Raw genomic sequence first — 16,842 nt, 5'->3', positions numbered from 1 at the left:
GTTATGTAGTCTTCATGCCCTCAGCCTTTCATCCTTCTAAGGCAGGTTGGATTGGTTGCAATTCCTACGGGCGCTCGGGGGTCGGGCGCTGTCTGGGGAGGGTTGAAGGGGTTTTCGCAGTGGAAAATGCAGGGGGTGCCGAGGGCTGTTGGTGCAGGTGGTACAGAGCAGACTGTCGCCCTCAGAGGTGACAGGGCATGGAGAGTAGCGGGGGAGCTAGGATAGTTGGGCAGAGAGTATGTGCAGTTCCGCGGAGCGGATGGGTACGGCTGCGGCCGAGACTGGGCCTAGGTGCCACCTGGCAGACCATGCAGCGGCGTGCATGGAGGACGGCACACCCTCTTTTCAATGCAGGTTAAGTAGGGGCAAATGCTGGGAAATGGCATGGCAGCAATTTGATCGCCATTCAGAGAAGATGGATGTTTTGCCGGGCTCGGGACACTGACAGGGGGCTAGTTGTGAGGAGTTTGGGCAGTTAAGGATGTGGCAGCAACGGGTCTAGCTACAGGGTTAAAGGAGGGAGGGGGTGCGGGGGACGAGGCCGTACAAGAGAAGGGATTTCTCAGATAAGGAGAACAGGGTGGGGCGGGCTATGAACTTTTGGGCGGTCCGTCAAATCTGGACTGTGTGTTGTGTGGTGTGGTGTGGTGGGCTGCTCCACCAGGCACTCCAGGGAGCGCCACCCAGAATGAAGGGGTTGACACCATTCTGACAATAACCGGATTTTAATATAAAAAAAAGATATAACACAAGTGAAAGAAGGTTTTGGTTATGAACTAGGCCACAGCGTTGGGGGCCTTCGGACACGGCGTATTTGAATGTTTTCTAGAGAAGCACCAGTATCACAGCGGCCTCTATTTCAAGACTGGCCATAGCACTTCGACTGTGGTAGAGGGAGAGTCTAGCTGCCACAGAAGCCCCCCGCTGAAGAAGTCTCCATCGATGGAGTCCAGGACCTTCATCGCACCAAGCGAGAGGTCCCATTCAGGGTTGACCTGCTGAGCACTTCAAAGATTAAGGCGGAGTAGCTCCCCTTGCCCTTTCCTTTGCGCTGTACCGCAGACTTGGACACCTTTGGGCACTCCTCATGCTACGGTAGTCTGCATAGCGCTACAAAACAGGGGCGTGAATGAGCGAAATGACAGTAAACAGCTTGTCTAAATAACAACCATTGGAGTGCGTAACACGAAGGGCAGCACCCAGTTCTATGGAATAGATGCACTAGTACTGCAGTATGGTAGGGTGGCACGCTTGTAGGCACACGCGGCCGGCGAAGTGTACATAGCCGTGTCTGACAATGCACCGGCGACAGTTACATAGCTGATCTTTGGGACGTCATGTGGCGGATTATTCGGAGGGTGTTGCAATTGCTTTCATGTAGCGGTTGGCGAAATGCTGAGGAGCGTTTGTGGAGGAGTCACACATACGATATGCGCTGCGCGGAGAAGCATGCCCTGGTCTATTTTGTTAAATAACACGATGTTTTGCTTTGTGTAACCATTGCTCGCCTGGCAGCCCCAGCCAATCTCAAAGAGCAAAATTGTAAAAAAAAAAAACAACAACAAAAAAAAACTGAAAAGAAGAGTTGTCCGTGACTACGGGCTTCAGCACATTCTCACTATATCCTGAAGTGATGAATGTGCGTGGGGACGTGTACGAGAAAGGCCAAGATTGTTTTTCTCTGACAGCCTGGCTACAGAAGAAGCCACTGCAAACTGCTGGACGCACGAGGAAGCGGCGGTTCACACGCCCCTTCCCTGCTGCTATCGCTGTCTGGAACACCAATGTAACAAGCAAAAAAAGCACCTACCCAGTAATTAAAGGGTACTGGATAATGCCGCGAGTAAATGATCCAGTCCGGGTGGGCGGGGCCAAAAGTAGACAGGGCGGTAACAAGGAGGGACTAAAAAGTCTTGTTCACAATAGAAAGGCTGCGTTTAGCATTAACTATGATGCAAGCCAATGGGAAGAAGGGGCGGGACTTAAAGCACCCTTCTGAAAGCTGCTCAAGTACAAGAAGCCTCGCAGAGTGAGCAGCGCATACACGCTGCAACGCAGGTCTGCGAGACCTAACAAAAACCTCTTGTTGGTCTATAATAGTTTTGTCCAAATTAATAACAACTAGTAAAGACATAAATGAGCCACCCTGACATGAAGCAAAGTGGAATGTTCCATGTTGGAAATCTTCATTTCACACCAAGAGCTTGTGCCTTCAGTCTGGGATGGAATCTCACCACAGATGCCTGCACGGTTGCTGAAGGGTGTTTAGATCACTATAAGGACATGATATGTATCTAGTACAGTGGACGTTTTCCTAGTGAAAGTAAAGGCCTGCGATTGTCTGTTACGTGCACTATTCTAAAACTTACATTTAATTACAATTTTAAAAAAATATATGGTATTTACCTGGAGTAGTTGTAGGCCTCTCTGATGACACACACAAGGACCATAACTCAGTCGACTCAACAGGTTCTTAAATCTTAGGGACAAAGATCCCATATTCAATGCTGGTGATTTCAAGAGCAGAAATTGCCTAAAATGTAATCATGCAAAGTCCAGATACTGTACAGAAACGGGAACTGCCTCCGCTGTTGACATTGTCCACAAAGATGACAATGCTGATAGACCAAAAATATTTTTATTCAAATGGACATTGGAAGGTAGAATGAGGCCAGAGGGTGTTCAGTGTTGGACTGACAGGTGTTCACCCTTCAGATCACAATCCATACGGTTGCACACATCACTCAAACCCATCTCAGTTCTCTTAAAGTCTGGAAGAAGGAGAAACTGAAACCAGCCAGAGCCTTATTATATTATATTCAATGGTTAGATAACACTTCCTATATCTTAATTACTTAAAACGCTCAACAGCTCGACTCCAACTGGAAGGAACCGTTCACCATATGTACCCACCTGATGTAGGACTCTCTTGCGCCACACACCACGCAGAGGTTCTCCTTGACCGTCAAGTAATAGTCTATCTGGGACTCCGGCCGCCCAGACGGCTCGAAGTGCAGTTTCACGATGAACGGCTCACTGCTAATCAGCTCTGTAGGTGCAAATGAAGAAAGAAGTCATGGGGTGTTTGATCATTCACCGCTTGCCTCTTTTCCTTAGGATTTTCCAATTCCCAACAAATAGAATAGATTCAAATCTGTCACGAATTAAATGAAAAAAAGACATAAAATGGAATGATACTGAAACACAATTTTTAAGTTTCTGAGGAAATGTCATGAAATTTGGTGGACAAGAGGAGCACTCGGAACAGTGAGAGACTGAGATACACATCACTAGGAGCAGAGAGACGAGAAGGCAGCAAGCATAAGATAACCACCAGAAAAGCACCAATCAAAGGCAGAGCAAGGAGAATACGCCAGATGATACCAAAGACAACCAAGAGACAGGCCACAGACAACCCAGAGGCTGGCCTGATGCATCACAATGGGAGCTAATGGGTTGCGAAATAGCAAATAGGGGTTGCAGAGGGGCAGAACCACACTGAGGAGCTGCAGGGGGGGGGGGGAACAAAGACAGGAAATGCTTTGGATGCTAAAGGCACACGTGTGGGCTTCAGACACAAAACAAGGTGGAACACTACACACAGGCTGCCTGGGGTTTAGAGAGGCACAAAGAGGAACACCAGGGGAAGCAAAGGCCAGAACACCGGGGTTGCTATGGAGGGGGGTACACAGAGGGTGTAGAGAGGCAGGGAAAACTAGTGATGTGGGATAGGAGATGGGTACACAGAGGAGTTATGGGGTCACAGAGAGGCTGCAAGGGACAGGCAAGGCAGGCACTCGTAAACAAGGCATAAAGGCATGGCGCACACCTGAACCATAGCCCACCCAACCAACATCATACACCAACACACCTACCATCATATTCCACACAATCTACAAGATATTACGAAACATACATCGAGAAAAAAAACAGTATCACACATCCACTCACCTACTTCATTTATGCACACAACCACCATCATAGGTCAATACACCCACCACCATACAAACAACAACACCACCACCACACCAACCATTATAAATCCACAAAAGCTACATCATATGCTGGGACACACACACTGTCTTGTGCCAGCAAACCCACATGATCTCAGTAACCCGTAACCCCAAAAGAGGGAAGAAAAACTGGTGAGCGTCATACCGGGAAGCAGCCACCATGTCTTCAAAGCCACGAGGCAGAAAGAGGATTGGGGGAAGGGGGACAAGCTATTAATGGGATAGATTCAACAACCGCCCACTGAGTGAGTTAGCCAATCAGTCCCCGAATCTTTGTTGAGGAAAGAGTTAGATTCCTGTGGCATGATGAGAAAAGGGGTTGGGAAGAAGGGAGGTATGGTACCAAAATATTGCCTAAAAATATACCGCGTCCTAACTTTGTTTAAATTTTTTTAAAAAACACCTCACTGGAGTCAGTAGCAAATCTACATTTTGGTAAACGTTATTTATGCAGCGATATTTGTGTCAGATAATATTTTTCTAATGATATTCTAACACACAGCAAAATGGGAGGTGTCCCACATAGGAGGGTCCTATAAAAGGAGGAGGACGCTGAGACGCTGCTGAGATACTCTTAAATACTCACAGTGTCCTTTCTTTTTCACTGGCAACTGCAGCTGTTCAGATACTTGGGAAGGAGAAGCTAAGGAGCAGGCTGCTCACAGGATTCTGATTTTCATAAAGTGGATGGAAGGAAACCCCAAGGTAGAACTATGGGCCTATACGTATCTCCCTCCTCTTCATGAACATGTCTTTAAGACTCAAGCAAAATTAAGAATTTAGAGAGTGAGAATTACTTCTGCGCGATCTAGAGCGTTAAGTGATGCTCAGATGCTGCAACGAGAAAGGAATAAAATTATAAGCAGAAACCCAATAAAAAAATCTGTCCTGCTTTGCAATCACCAATGAAAAGTGTCGCAGGAGGCAATAGAAACGGTGGGCGGGAAAGAGCCAACAGATAATAGCAGGGGTATCCAACACAGGTCTAGGAGGACCAGAGCCATCCACGCTCTCAGGATATACAAAATAGATCAATCTATATGTCCTGCAATAACAGGAAAGTAACATATTATTTTGTTAACCTCAAATCTGACATGGATCCAGCCCTAGTGGGCCTGCACTGGAAAAACTTTATTTACAGATTAAATTTAGGTAAATTAACATTAAAGCAATACCAGCTGAAGAAAACTGATCAAGAAAGACCACCTTGATCGGTGCCAAGTCCATTCTTTAAATCTGAAACTTGGACTTGAATCTACACCCCAGAAAACAAGTTCACCCTGATTCGTGCACCCTTTTCTGGGTTTTACCAACTGTATTCTAGGGCATAAGAACCCATTCTCGCCGTCTTGGACAGTCACCGTCACCCGATGGAAAGAAAATCAAGGATGCGCAGGTACTTACCTCCAATGCCCTTGTCCACGTACCACTGGGCTTTCTTGCGATCACAGGTACACAAGGGCTCCCCATCCGGAGCATGCAGGAAACAGTTGTCATACAAGGGGGCTTTTCTGTGGGAGACAGTGTAGCATTAGATTCAGGACAGAGGGTAACATTATTCAGAATGCTTGCATGAAAATAAATACAAAAATAATGAGGACATTGAACAAAGCAGGATGGGGTGCAGGGCAGAGGGACACAAAACAGATTAAAACCCTTACAGAGGGAATGGAACGTTAGATCTCCAACCTTTTCTGTAATAAGTTCTACTTATATTTAATTAAAATCATCCAGGTTACTATTATTATTAGTGTTTTAAAAGTGACCACATTGGATAAGCTTACATTCGTGGACCTCCCATGCAAGATGATCATCAGCGATCACCTAAGTACATCAGACAGGGCTGCCAGCAGTAATGTAAAAAATAAATTTGGAATGCCTCTATCATGGTAATACATAACAGCCAGAGCTGAAATGTACCAAGGCAATAATAATTCCCTACCACCACATAATTTTATAAAACAGAACATAATGTGTATTTCCAAAGTGCTTGTTCACCCAAAAGAAATAACATATGTTTATTGTTATCCAGCTCAGTGGAATGGTTGAGTTGGACATAAAACTAGAAATTCAACAATTTTTCTCCAAACAGCAGCATCTGAGTTCTGAAAATACACATTGTTGTTTCGAATACACACTTTCAGCTTCAGTATACATATATTAATTTAAATAGGGAAAACCTCATGAACATCTTACACATACTAACAAATTCACACACTCTCGCACATATAAACACTCACCCGCAAGCATGCATACAACAGCATTTATTACTTACCTTAGCTTGCAGACAGTCCTATTCCAGCTAATGTACTCCATTTTTTATTACACTAATATTGAATAATATTATTCACTATTTGTATAATAAAAAATTGACAGAAAGCAGGCAAGTGGAGCTCCAACCAGCGTCCATTAGGAAGAGCAGCCTCTATGTTCTAGGCACTGATTGTGGTACCTCTGAGGCCAGGGGTCGCAAAAGCTGTGCCAGGGGTTGCAAGGGGCAACCAAGGGTCGCAGCTGCGACCCCTGGCAATCCCTAAATGACGTCCATGCAAAAGCGTCTAATGTATTAGGGTGGCCTACACACGCGAGCTACTTGCAGGTGGCTAGTGAGCGACTAGTAGCTTACGAGTTATGCATTGGAGACGCCGGACTGTAGCCTAATCCTAAATTAGGAGAGAGTGGGATAGAAGCTGTGTTCAGGGGTGCTTGGGTACTGCATTTCGTACAACCATGTGTGTAGTGCACTACAGGCCATACATGTAACTATAGAGGTACACACTCATTTATATGGTATTTTTTCATGTTTACTTTGGGTTGAAAGGTGCTTTGGTGAATTCAGTCTTATCAAGGGACATTGTATGTCCCATTACAAACTGAACAACTCATGCCACCTTTCCTGTTACCTAGTTTGCCAGACATCAGTTTAATCTACGAGGTTTGCAAGCTGAACCTGGGTTTTCTGCTACAGACTGCCTCAGACTATTGACTGGCCAGAGACCATAAATATGGAAATAGAACTGCAGCATGTAGGAAACCAGCAAGTTCAGTGAAGATTGAAAGGAAGACAGCGCAAAAACCCTGATGAAAGAATTCCTGCCGTGTCCAGTCTTTGGCATGGAGAGAAAGAAGGTTCAACTATCAAGGGCACAATTCTACAAACAGTTTGTTTACACTTCCAGGCTAAACCAATGTTGTATGAAGAGGTCCTCTCTTACCTGTCCAGGTAGTCCTGCAGGTTGCAGCTCAGCAAGGATTGTCTATCCACAGCACTAAGTTCACGCCAAACCACAGTGTAGACTTTAAGAGGACGTCTTCCATGACCAAAAGTCCTGGCTAGAGTAAAACCAACCCTCTACTTCAGCATTAATTTCTGCCACCCTACAGCCTGAAGGGGGGGCGCAAACAACACTACAAGGAAGGTGTGTGTACTCCAGATGAGAGGATCACAGAAGTACTTTTTTGGGTTGAAATGGATTTTGTGTGTTCACCATTACAATTACTTAAACTTTTATTTTTGGACCTTTAACACAAACCTTCTCTCGTAATCACTGGTATTCCTTACATACTGAAAGCATATCTAATCCCACCCACTTTTTAGAAATCCAATTACAGCAGTGGAGGCGGACTCCAGAATATGTTAGAAATGGCTCCAAATTCCCCATAAGCTGCAGAGATGAGTGACATACCGTTTTCCCATTGAATACCCTCCAAGGAACTCGACCCACATCCTGGAGATCAAAATGAGTGATAGAAGACTAGCTAGGCTTCAAAGCTGAGCCAACGTAAGTCTGGCGCTCGCACTCATGAAACAAATAAAACAAACAATGAAATATTTTATTTATTTCACAAATGTATATTAAAAAAGAAAAAAAATCATTTTAATGGGAAGACTGGAGCTTTCCTAAATTTAATGTCAGCCATTCATTGTCCATACTATAATCTATTTGATGCACATGCACTGCTCCCAAGAATCAATCTCAGAATACTAGCAATTTTTGTCCACCAATTTCGAATTCTTTGATATTTACAGAAAGTTTTAAAATTGTATATTTTAGATTTTGCTTTTTTATTTTTATACACTTTATTAATCTGTTAATACTATTTAATTGTTTGAGCTGTCGTGGACCCCTTTGGGTACCTCAAGGGATCCCCAGACCACAGGTTAAGAACCACTGGGCTGCAGCCTCAGCGAATGCATCTCAGCATAATTTGCTTGTACTCTTTCTCTGTCAGTAAAAAACTCTGATGAACTTTGATCATAAAACACAAGTTCAACCGTGAGCTGACGGCTGACCCATGATTATGCGGTTGATATACACTGAAGCCGAGGAGTAACAGTGAATTTGTTTATCCGAGCCCCGTTACACTAGTTATAGAACTTTGTGTGGCAGAATGCTTGTGGAGGGGGACCCCTTTAGGTGTTCACATCCTTTGCACTACCTCAAAAATGTGGAGGACCTGAACATCTCCTCCTCCATGGGGCACTTTAGGGAACCTCTGTTACTTGCATCAGAGGGGTGCCCATATAAAAAAAAAAAAAAAAAAAAATACCAGTGGCCAACATGGAATCACTTCTGCATCATAGCCTGCCACTATGCATGACTGGACATCCACAGCAAGTGAGCAGTGCTCGGCATGGCGGGTGGAATTAGCCCCAACCCCCACGGCATGGGTCACCAGAACTGGGAGAGACTCCCCATTCCTGCAGTGCCTCTCACAAAAATGCCCTGCTTGGTGGGGCCACGACACTCAAACAGGAATCCCCACAAGAAACCACAGAAGCCATTTTTGAGGGGGGGGGGGGGGGGGGGAGACATCATCCACCCCCTCCAACCAGCCCCAAAAATGGAAAATATTCAGCATTCAAACTTAAGCTAGCCCTCTTCATCAATGTGTTTACTGTTTTGTGATACACATTTGCTTTCAGCACACTACAGCATATAGCATGGGGCAATGGGTAAGTCCACCCAAGCCATTGGCTAACTTCACTGTGAGTGACGACATTCTGCTCTTTCACAAGGATCACATCCACACATGAAGCAGTTCCCTTTAGTGCCACGGACTACTATGGCAATCTCTGTTTTTTGAGACTCAATTGATATTTTTGGTGAGAGGGGCGGGCAATCATCAGGCCATGGGTTTGAGAAAACACGCAGTTTATCAATGGTCATGGCCAGAGATTGTATCTGATTCTACAGTGTATTCTGCATTTCTATGATAATTCTGCGGCATTGCCGCGAGACCATGAGACAATGCAGACCACAACTGTTAATTCTAAATGTGTCCTCCTGTGGAACATTGGTCTACAAAGTTTCTAGATGTTTACACACTAGGGATCAATATAGTAGTTGATAAATCGTCAATCCTATACAAAGGGCAGCTGATCTTCAGGCAGTACACACCAAGCAAAAGAGTTAGTTACAGCATCAAGTTGTACATATTGTGCAAGAGCACTACTGGTTATGTACACAGTCCACGAACGCATACTACAAAGAGCTCGGATATAAAGCCCGCAGGTTGCCATTCCATATTAGGAAATAGTCAAAAGATTATCTTGGAGATTTCACAATCGCTCCTTCATAAATGTAATAACCTTTATGTAGACAATTTCTTTAAAGGGGTACAGCTATTCAGCAAGCAGGACAACATTCACTGGCACTTTGGCTTAAGGTACAATTCGAAGTACTTGCAAAGGATTCCATCAAGAGCTTGTCTGTAAGAAGCTCTGAAAAGGCCAGAGAAGTGCGTTGTGATCACTGTAATGAATGATGAGAGAACTTCTGTCAGGGTTTGTGGTCGGTTTGCAGAAGTGCACAAGCCCAAAAGTATACTTATTTCCAACAAGTACATGGGTGGAGTGCATAAAAATGACTGGCTACTTCAAACATATAATGCAGCTCGTAGAAACTCGTACATGGAAGATGTTGGCTATCCATCTGATCCAGCTGGTAACAGAAAATGTTGTCTATTGTCAAGACTATCACAGGAAGACTGATGTCCTTCCTCAACTTTGAGTTGCCCGATATCGATAATCATACTACTGTAGAAGTAAAAGCCTCTATTTCATCTGTTGTGGAGGATGTTGCAAGGCTGCAGGGTCAGCACCTTTCCAACCACATTCCTGCAACAGAAAGAAAGCATGAACCCTATCACTGATGCAATCTGTGCACTCATGAATGAAAGACGAAGGAGATTTGCTACTACTGCCCCAAGTACCCATCTCAGGCAGGCCTGTGTTTTCCAACTTGATCACACTTTATACCATGCTAGTTTGAAATTCTGGGAAACAGACTGAAGTGGAGCAGTCCGTTAATAGTTATAATGTGACTTTAAATATCTGTGCATTGATGTATACTTTCCATGGCCCATTACTTGACTAGCTATGCAGTGTTTCAAATAGTACTATCGAATTTGAAAATTCTAATAGTTCTCAACCAAAGAAGTATCAAAATCCAAGACTGGTGTTGATTCTAAATTAGATTTGAGCCACTGAGCTGTTACATGATCCAGTACGCATTGGCCATAATTGTGGACTGCTTCCCACCTTTATACTTTGTCAAAACATGGTGGATATTACTTCTGCAGTATTGCAAGTGCATTACAGTCACTGCACTGTACATGAGGGGGGACAAGACATCTATCACGTTTTGATGGAGTATCCTATCCACAAAATACTAAAGGTCCTTAGTCTCTGGAAGTGCTTTTGATGGAACTTAGAAGCCTGTCAAAAGATTTTTACACCAGTTTTCAAATGTAGTTATTCTCATACTTTCTGACGTTTGGATCAACAAAACATCCTGAGACACCTACACAACATACTACCACACACTAGAAGGAGGTAGATTTATCTCTACAGGAGCATGAAAGGCGAGTCACCCCGAGACTTAGCGGGCTGTATGGGGAGGCGTTAATAAAGGTTCACCTGGCACACGCACAATTTTTGTCAGAATTCTGAGCGAGAAAAAGACATGAAGTGAAAGATAAAGCTTAGCCACGGTTTGTTTTTATATGCATCTTGTGAATGTAGATGGTCAAGATAGGAGTGGCCCACAGATCCCTTCACCCACCACTACTCCTGCAGGTCATAGTTGTGGCGTGCTTGCTGCCGGAAAGATGATTTCTTTGCAGTGGCAACAATAAGATGTGAGTAATACTTTTACAAGACACTTAGCAATAAAGGTTGCCAGGGGCAAAGTGTCCACCTAAACTTTCAATTAAATGATTTAGAAAGCTGTGACTCAAAATAATCGAGATACGGTTCAAACACAGGGATGAGTTTATTTACTAATAAATTCTCTGTAGTTCTGCAGTGAATGGTATCCCACAGCCGGTTCATTTCCACCATCTTTTAATTTTGTTTTTTTTTTAATTCTCAGACAATGGAGCTGTTCTAAGGTCAGGATTGTTCCAATAATAGATAAATTATATATCGCAACAGAAGACTATTTAGAAATAACAATACTGTTTTTTTCCTTTACTAATGGTCAGAATCTCGAGTAATGTTGTACCAGAGTCTAAGCCAATAAATAAGCAGCTACATTTTGCTATGTGGCCGATATTCCTAATACCTACAACAATGGTCAGTAGAATAGAGGCGTATAGAGGGGCTGCTCAATGGTTAACTTCATAGGTTTTTTCAGTTAACGTTTTTCACTACCTCTGTCTTTCCCCGTTTTGCATGTCCTACATATTTCCAACTCAGACAGAGCTGCCGATTGCGTCTGAGATGTATAAAATTTAAGTGCGAATGAAATGGCATGCGAGTCGTCTTCCTTGTAAAGGTTAACTTTGCTTTGTGTTTCAATGGTACAGCTCTCCTCAGAATCTGGTTAGGTCAGATCCCCTTAGAAGTCAGTCTAATCCTCAAGTAATCAAGGGGTGTTAAAAACCATAATTGTAGTTTTTCGTTGAGTTAACTTGAAGTCCCCTAGCCAGATAAAAATCTGAAAATGTATTCAGATTAATTCATCACAAGAATCGTTGGGAAAAACAATTGCTATAAATAAACATGTAACCACAAATAAATAATTAGCATTTGATATGTCCTTGCCCAGAGTGTGAGTCACAATGGTGTGGCACAGCACGTCTGATGCAAACAATCAATCAATCAAGAAATTTGTAAAGCGCGCTACTCACCCGGAGGGTCTCAAGGCGCTAGGGGTAGGGGGGGGTCTGCTACTGCTCGAACAGCCAGGTCTTGAGTTGCTTCCTGAAGGAGAGGTGGTCTTGGGTCAGACGGAGGTGGCTGGGGAGGGAGTTCCAAGTCTTGGCTGCCAGGTAGGAGAAGGATCTTCCTCCCACGGTGGCTCTTCGAATGCGTGGAACGGCGGCGAGGGCGTGGCTGGACGATCGTAGCTGGCGGGTGGGAGTGTAGAAGGTCAGGCGGTTGTTGAGGTACCTGGGGCCCAGGTCGTGGAGGGCTTTGTGTGCGTGGGTGAGGAGTCGGAACGTGATTCTCTTACTGACGGGGAGCCAGTGCAGGTCTCTCAGGTGTCGGGAGATGTGGCTGTGTCGGGGGATGTCCAGGATGAGTCGTGCGGAGGCGTTCTGGATGCGTTGGAGTCTTTTCTGTAGTTTGGCTGTGGTTCCGGTGTAGAGGGTGTTACCGTAGTCCAGTCGGCTGGTGACGAGTGCCTGGGTGACCGTCTTCCTGGTTTCGGTGGGGATCCATCTGAAGATCTTTCGGAGCATGTGTAGGATGTTGAAACATGATGATGAGACGGCGTGGACTTGTCTGGTCATCGAGAGGGAGGAGTCCAGGATGCAGCCCAGGTTGCGTGCGTGGTCCGTTGGTTTGGGTGCGCTGCCCAGGGCAGGGGGCCACCAGAAGTCGTCCCAGGCAGAAGGCGATGATCCAAGGATGAGGACTTCCGTCTTGTCTGAGTTCAGTTTCAGGCGGCTGTTCATCATCCACTCGGCTACGTCTTTCATCCCTTCGTGTAGGTTGGTTCTAGCGGTGGCTGGGTCGTTGGTGAGGGAGAGGATCAGCTGGGTGTCGTCGGCGTAGGAGATGATGTTGAGGTTGTGTTGGCGTGCGATGGCTGCGAGGGGGCTCATGTAGACGTTGAAGAGGGTGGGGTTGAGTGAAGATCCTTGTGGTACGCCGCAGATGACTTCAGTGGCCTTGGATCTGAAGGGGGGGAGGGGGACTCTCTGGGTTCTTCCGGCGAGGAACGAGATGATCCACTTTAGAGCTTTCTCTTGGATTCCGATGTTGCTGAGGCGCTGTACTAGGGTGCGGTGGCAGACAGTATCGAACGCTGCGGAGAGGTCCAGGAGGATGAGGGCCACTGTTTCCCCGTTATCGAGTAGGGCTCGGATGTCGTCAGTGGCTGCGATGAGGGCGGTCTCGGTGCTGTGGTTGGATCGGAAGCCGGACTGCGAGTGGTCAAGGGATCCGTTCGCCTCGAGGAAGGCGGCAAGCTGTTTGTTGACGGTTTTCTCGATGACTTTGGCAGGAAACGGGAGGAGCGAGATGGGGCGGTAGTTCTTGAGGTCGGTGGGGTCTGCTGATGGTTTCTTCAGGAGGGCGCTGAGTTTGGCATGCTTCCAGCTCTCCGGGAAGGTGGCGGTGTTGAAGGAGCAGTTGATGATGTCCCGGAGTTGGGGTGCGATGACGGAGTCGGCCTTGTTGAAGACGTGGTGGGGGCATGGGTCGGTTGGTGATCCGGAGTGGATGGTGTTCATCGTGTGGATGGTGTCTTCGGTGCTGACCGGGGTCCAGGTGCGGAGGGTGGTGGTGGGGGGTGTTGGTTCGGTGGTTGGGTGCGTGGTCTGTGCGCCGAAGCTGTTGTGTATGTCGGCGATCTTGCGGTGAAAGAACGAGGCGAGTGAGTCGCAGAGGTCTTGTGAGGGAGTGATGTCGTTGTTTCCGGCGCTGGGGTTGGAGAGCTCTTTAACGATGCTGAAGAGTTCCTTGCTGTTGTGTGCGTTGTTGTCTAGTCGTTCCTTGGATGCTGTCCTTTTGGTGGTGTGGATCAGCTGGTGGTGTTTGCGGGAGGCGTGCTTGAGGGCGGTCATGTTGTCTGTAGTCGGGTTTTTTTGCCAGGCTTTCTCGAGGGTACGGCAGTTCTTCTTGGAGTTCTTGAGGTCGTTGTTGAACCAGGAGGCTTTCTTGCTATTGGGATGGTTTTTCAGGGGTGCGAGGTCGTCGGCGCAGTCGGTGATCCACTGTGTGAGGTTGTTGGCTGCTTGGTTGGGGTCCGTTGAGCTGGCGGGAGGGTTCTGGCTCAGTGATGTGGAGAGCTGGTCGGTGGTGATCTTGTTCCACCTCCTGCGGGGAACCTGTTGCTGGTGGTGGTGAGTCGTGGTTCTTCTGAAGCTGAAGTGGACGCAGCTGTGGTCTGTCCAGTGGAGTCCGGTGGAGTGGCTGAAGGAGATATGCTTGCTGGAGGAGAAGACTGGGTCAAGCGTGTGTCTGGCGTAGTGGGTGGGGGTGGTCACTAGTTGCTTGAGTCCGAGGTTGGCGAGGTTGTCCAGCAGGGTGGTGGTGTTGTTGTCGCTGTTGTTCTCCAGGTGGAAGTTGAGGTCCCCTAGGAGGATGTAGTCAGCGGAGGGGAGGGCGTGTGGGCTGATGAAGTCTGCGATGTCTTCGCTGAATTGTGTGCGGGGTCCTGGGGGTCTGTAGATGAGGGTGTCTCTGAGTGTGGTCTTGGGGTCGGTGTGTATCTGGAAGTGAAGATGTTCGGCGGCTGTGAGGTTGTCGGCGGAGTTGGTCGTGATGCGGATGTTCTTGTGGAAGATGGCGATGCCTCCTCCTGTCTGGTTAACGCGGTCCCTCCGGGTGATCTTGTATCCGTCCGCGATGGCGATGTCGGGCGCTGATGAGGCGTTCATCCATGTTTCCGTGAGGAAGGCGACGTCTGGGGATGTGGTGTCGAGCAGGTTCCAGAGTGCCTGTGGACGGAGCGGGTGTTGAGCAGGTTGCACTTCAGGTGGTTGCTGCTGGTGCTTGGCTTGGCGGGTGCGGTACGGGTCCGGATGCAGGAGAACTTGCAGGAGTGGCAGGCGAAGGGTCCGTGGGTGCGTCTTGGGGTGGCACGGCAGCAGCCGGTGGTCCGGCCGGTGTTGAGTGCGATGAGGATGGCGGCGCCGTAGGTCCGTCGTGGGTTCTGGCGGGGGCCAGGGGTTCTGGCGCTGGGCGCGGTCGGGCTTGCCTTAGGCGCGCCCTCGGCGCGCCAGCGGCGCGGCCGCTATGCGGCCACTTCGCGGCCTTCATATGAGGGGGTGAGGGAGGGAGGCGGGAGCGGGGCGGCCAATGGGGTGCGAGGGGGTGGGGCCGCCGGGATGCAGCGGCGGGAAAACGGGTGATGAGGGGAGGAAAGGAGGCGAAAAACGAGGGATACAGAAGAAAAATGGGGGCAAAAACCAGGGCACAAATGGACAAAAGGACACAGGCACTCAGGCTACAGAAGGCAACGGGGATCACAGGCACTCGGGATACAGTAGGCAATGGGGCGTGGAGGCACGGAGACGGCAGGAACCAAGGCTGAGGGCTACAGCGAGCGGCAGCGAGGATGGATGTCACACTGGGGGCCGCGTGACGGTGCGGGGAGTGACCTGCCTGGGGGACAGGGTCAGAGGTCGCTCTCTCTACCGCTTTGCGGCCTCCATATGAGGGGGTGAGGGAGGGCGGAGCAGCTGGGAGGCGGGAGCGGGCGGCCAATGGGGTGCGAGGGGGCGGGGCTGCCGGGACGCAGCGGCGGGAAAACTGGTGACGAGGGGAGGAAAGGAGCCAAAAACGAGGGATACAGAAGAAAAATGGGGGCAAAAACCAGGGCACAAATGGACAAAAGGACACAGGCACTCAGGCTACAGAAGGCAAGAGGGATCTCAGGCACTCAGGATACAGAAGGCAACGGGGATCACAGGCACTCGGGATACAGAAGGTAATGGGGCGTGGAGGCACGGAGACGGCAGGAACCAAGGCTGAGGGCTACAGCGAGCGGCAGCGAGGATGGATGTCACACTGGGGGCCGCGTAACGGTGCGGGGAGCGACCTGCCTGGAGGACAGGTGAAGAGTGAAATTATGCGCATGTCCTGAATGAAAACAACATCCATATTACTGAAAGAAATTCCATGAATAAGAGTATTAAACGTACCATAAACATAATATAAACAAGCATTTGCAATACAATAGGTCTCGCATTTGCTAGAGCTATTGACGCTGTAAATGACAATTATTTTTCCTATGTGTTTTGGTTTAGAGTATAGTCGATGTATGTGTTGTAGAGTGGAATTAGGTGGGCTGTATTGGAATTGTTAGTTGTGGAATTGTGTGGTGTGGAGTGGAATTGTGTGTTGTGGAGTGGATATGTGTAGTGGAATTATGTGGCATGGTGGATAGATAGGGGTGAGAGCTGCACAGAATTGACAAATAGTGTGGAGTGGATTTTTGTGGATAGTAATTATGTGGTATTGAGTGTGGAGTGTACTTATGTGGATTGGTATTTTGTGTTGTGGAGTTTAATTAAGTGGCGTGCTGTTGAAGTTTGTGGCATGATGTGGAATTCAGTGGTGTGGTTTGGATACTGCAAAAAACACACAAGCAAAGGAGAGCCAGGCACGGCGCAGGAGCATCACTAACAGACCTGTGGCATTAAGAGGAGGTGGGAGGGAGGAATGCTATCGTAAAATGGAAGCAGATATGGTGCTGAAGATGAACCCGGGCAAATGATATCAGAACAGGAAGAAAAAAAAAAAGGTGGGACAAAGAGGTAGGACTGACCACTAGCAAGCAAGGATTTTTAAAGGGCCCTGACATAGACAAATGAAAAGCTAAGGCAAGCAATCGGTGGAGTTGGAACTCCACAAAGTATATACAACAGG

General features: G+C 47.5%; 1 protein-coding gene across 4 annotated transcripts in view; it reads right to left on the bottom strand.

The window, feature by feature from the left end:
• EXD2 (exonuclease 3'-5' domain containing 2) overlaps positions 1-16,842 on the bottom strand; it is a 99,823-nt gene that overhangs the window by 14,493 nt on the left and 68,488 nt on the right. For all 4 annotated transcript variants that reach the window (XM_085627299.1, XM_085627300.1, XM_085627301.1 and 1 more), the window contains 2 exons: positions 5,418-5,524; positions 2,914-3,049 (listed from right to left, as the gene is read on the bottom strand). In XM_085627299.1, coding sequence (XP_085483425.1) covers positions 2,914-3,049; positions 5,418-5,524 — 243 coding nt within the window. The remainder of the gene's footprint in view (positions 1-2,913; positions 3,050-5,417; positions 5,525-16,842) is intronic.

Source organism: Triturus cristatus, chromosome 9 (genome assembly GCF_964204655.1).
Source record: "Triturus cristatus chromosome 9, aTriCri1.1, whole genome shotgun sequence".
Lineage (NCBI taxonomy): Eukaryota > Metazoa > Chordata > Amphibia > Caudata > Salamandridae > Triturus > Triturus cristatus.
Note: the sequence above shows the minus strand (reverse complement) of the source record. Positions and strands in the feature narration are given on the sequence as shown.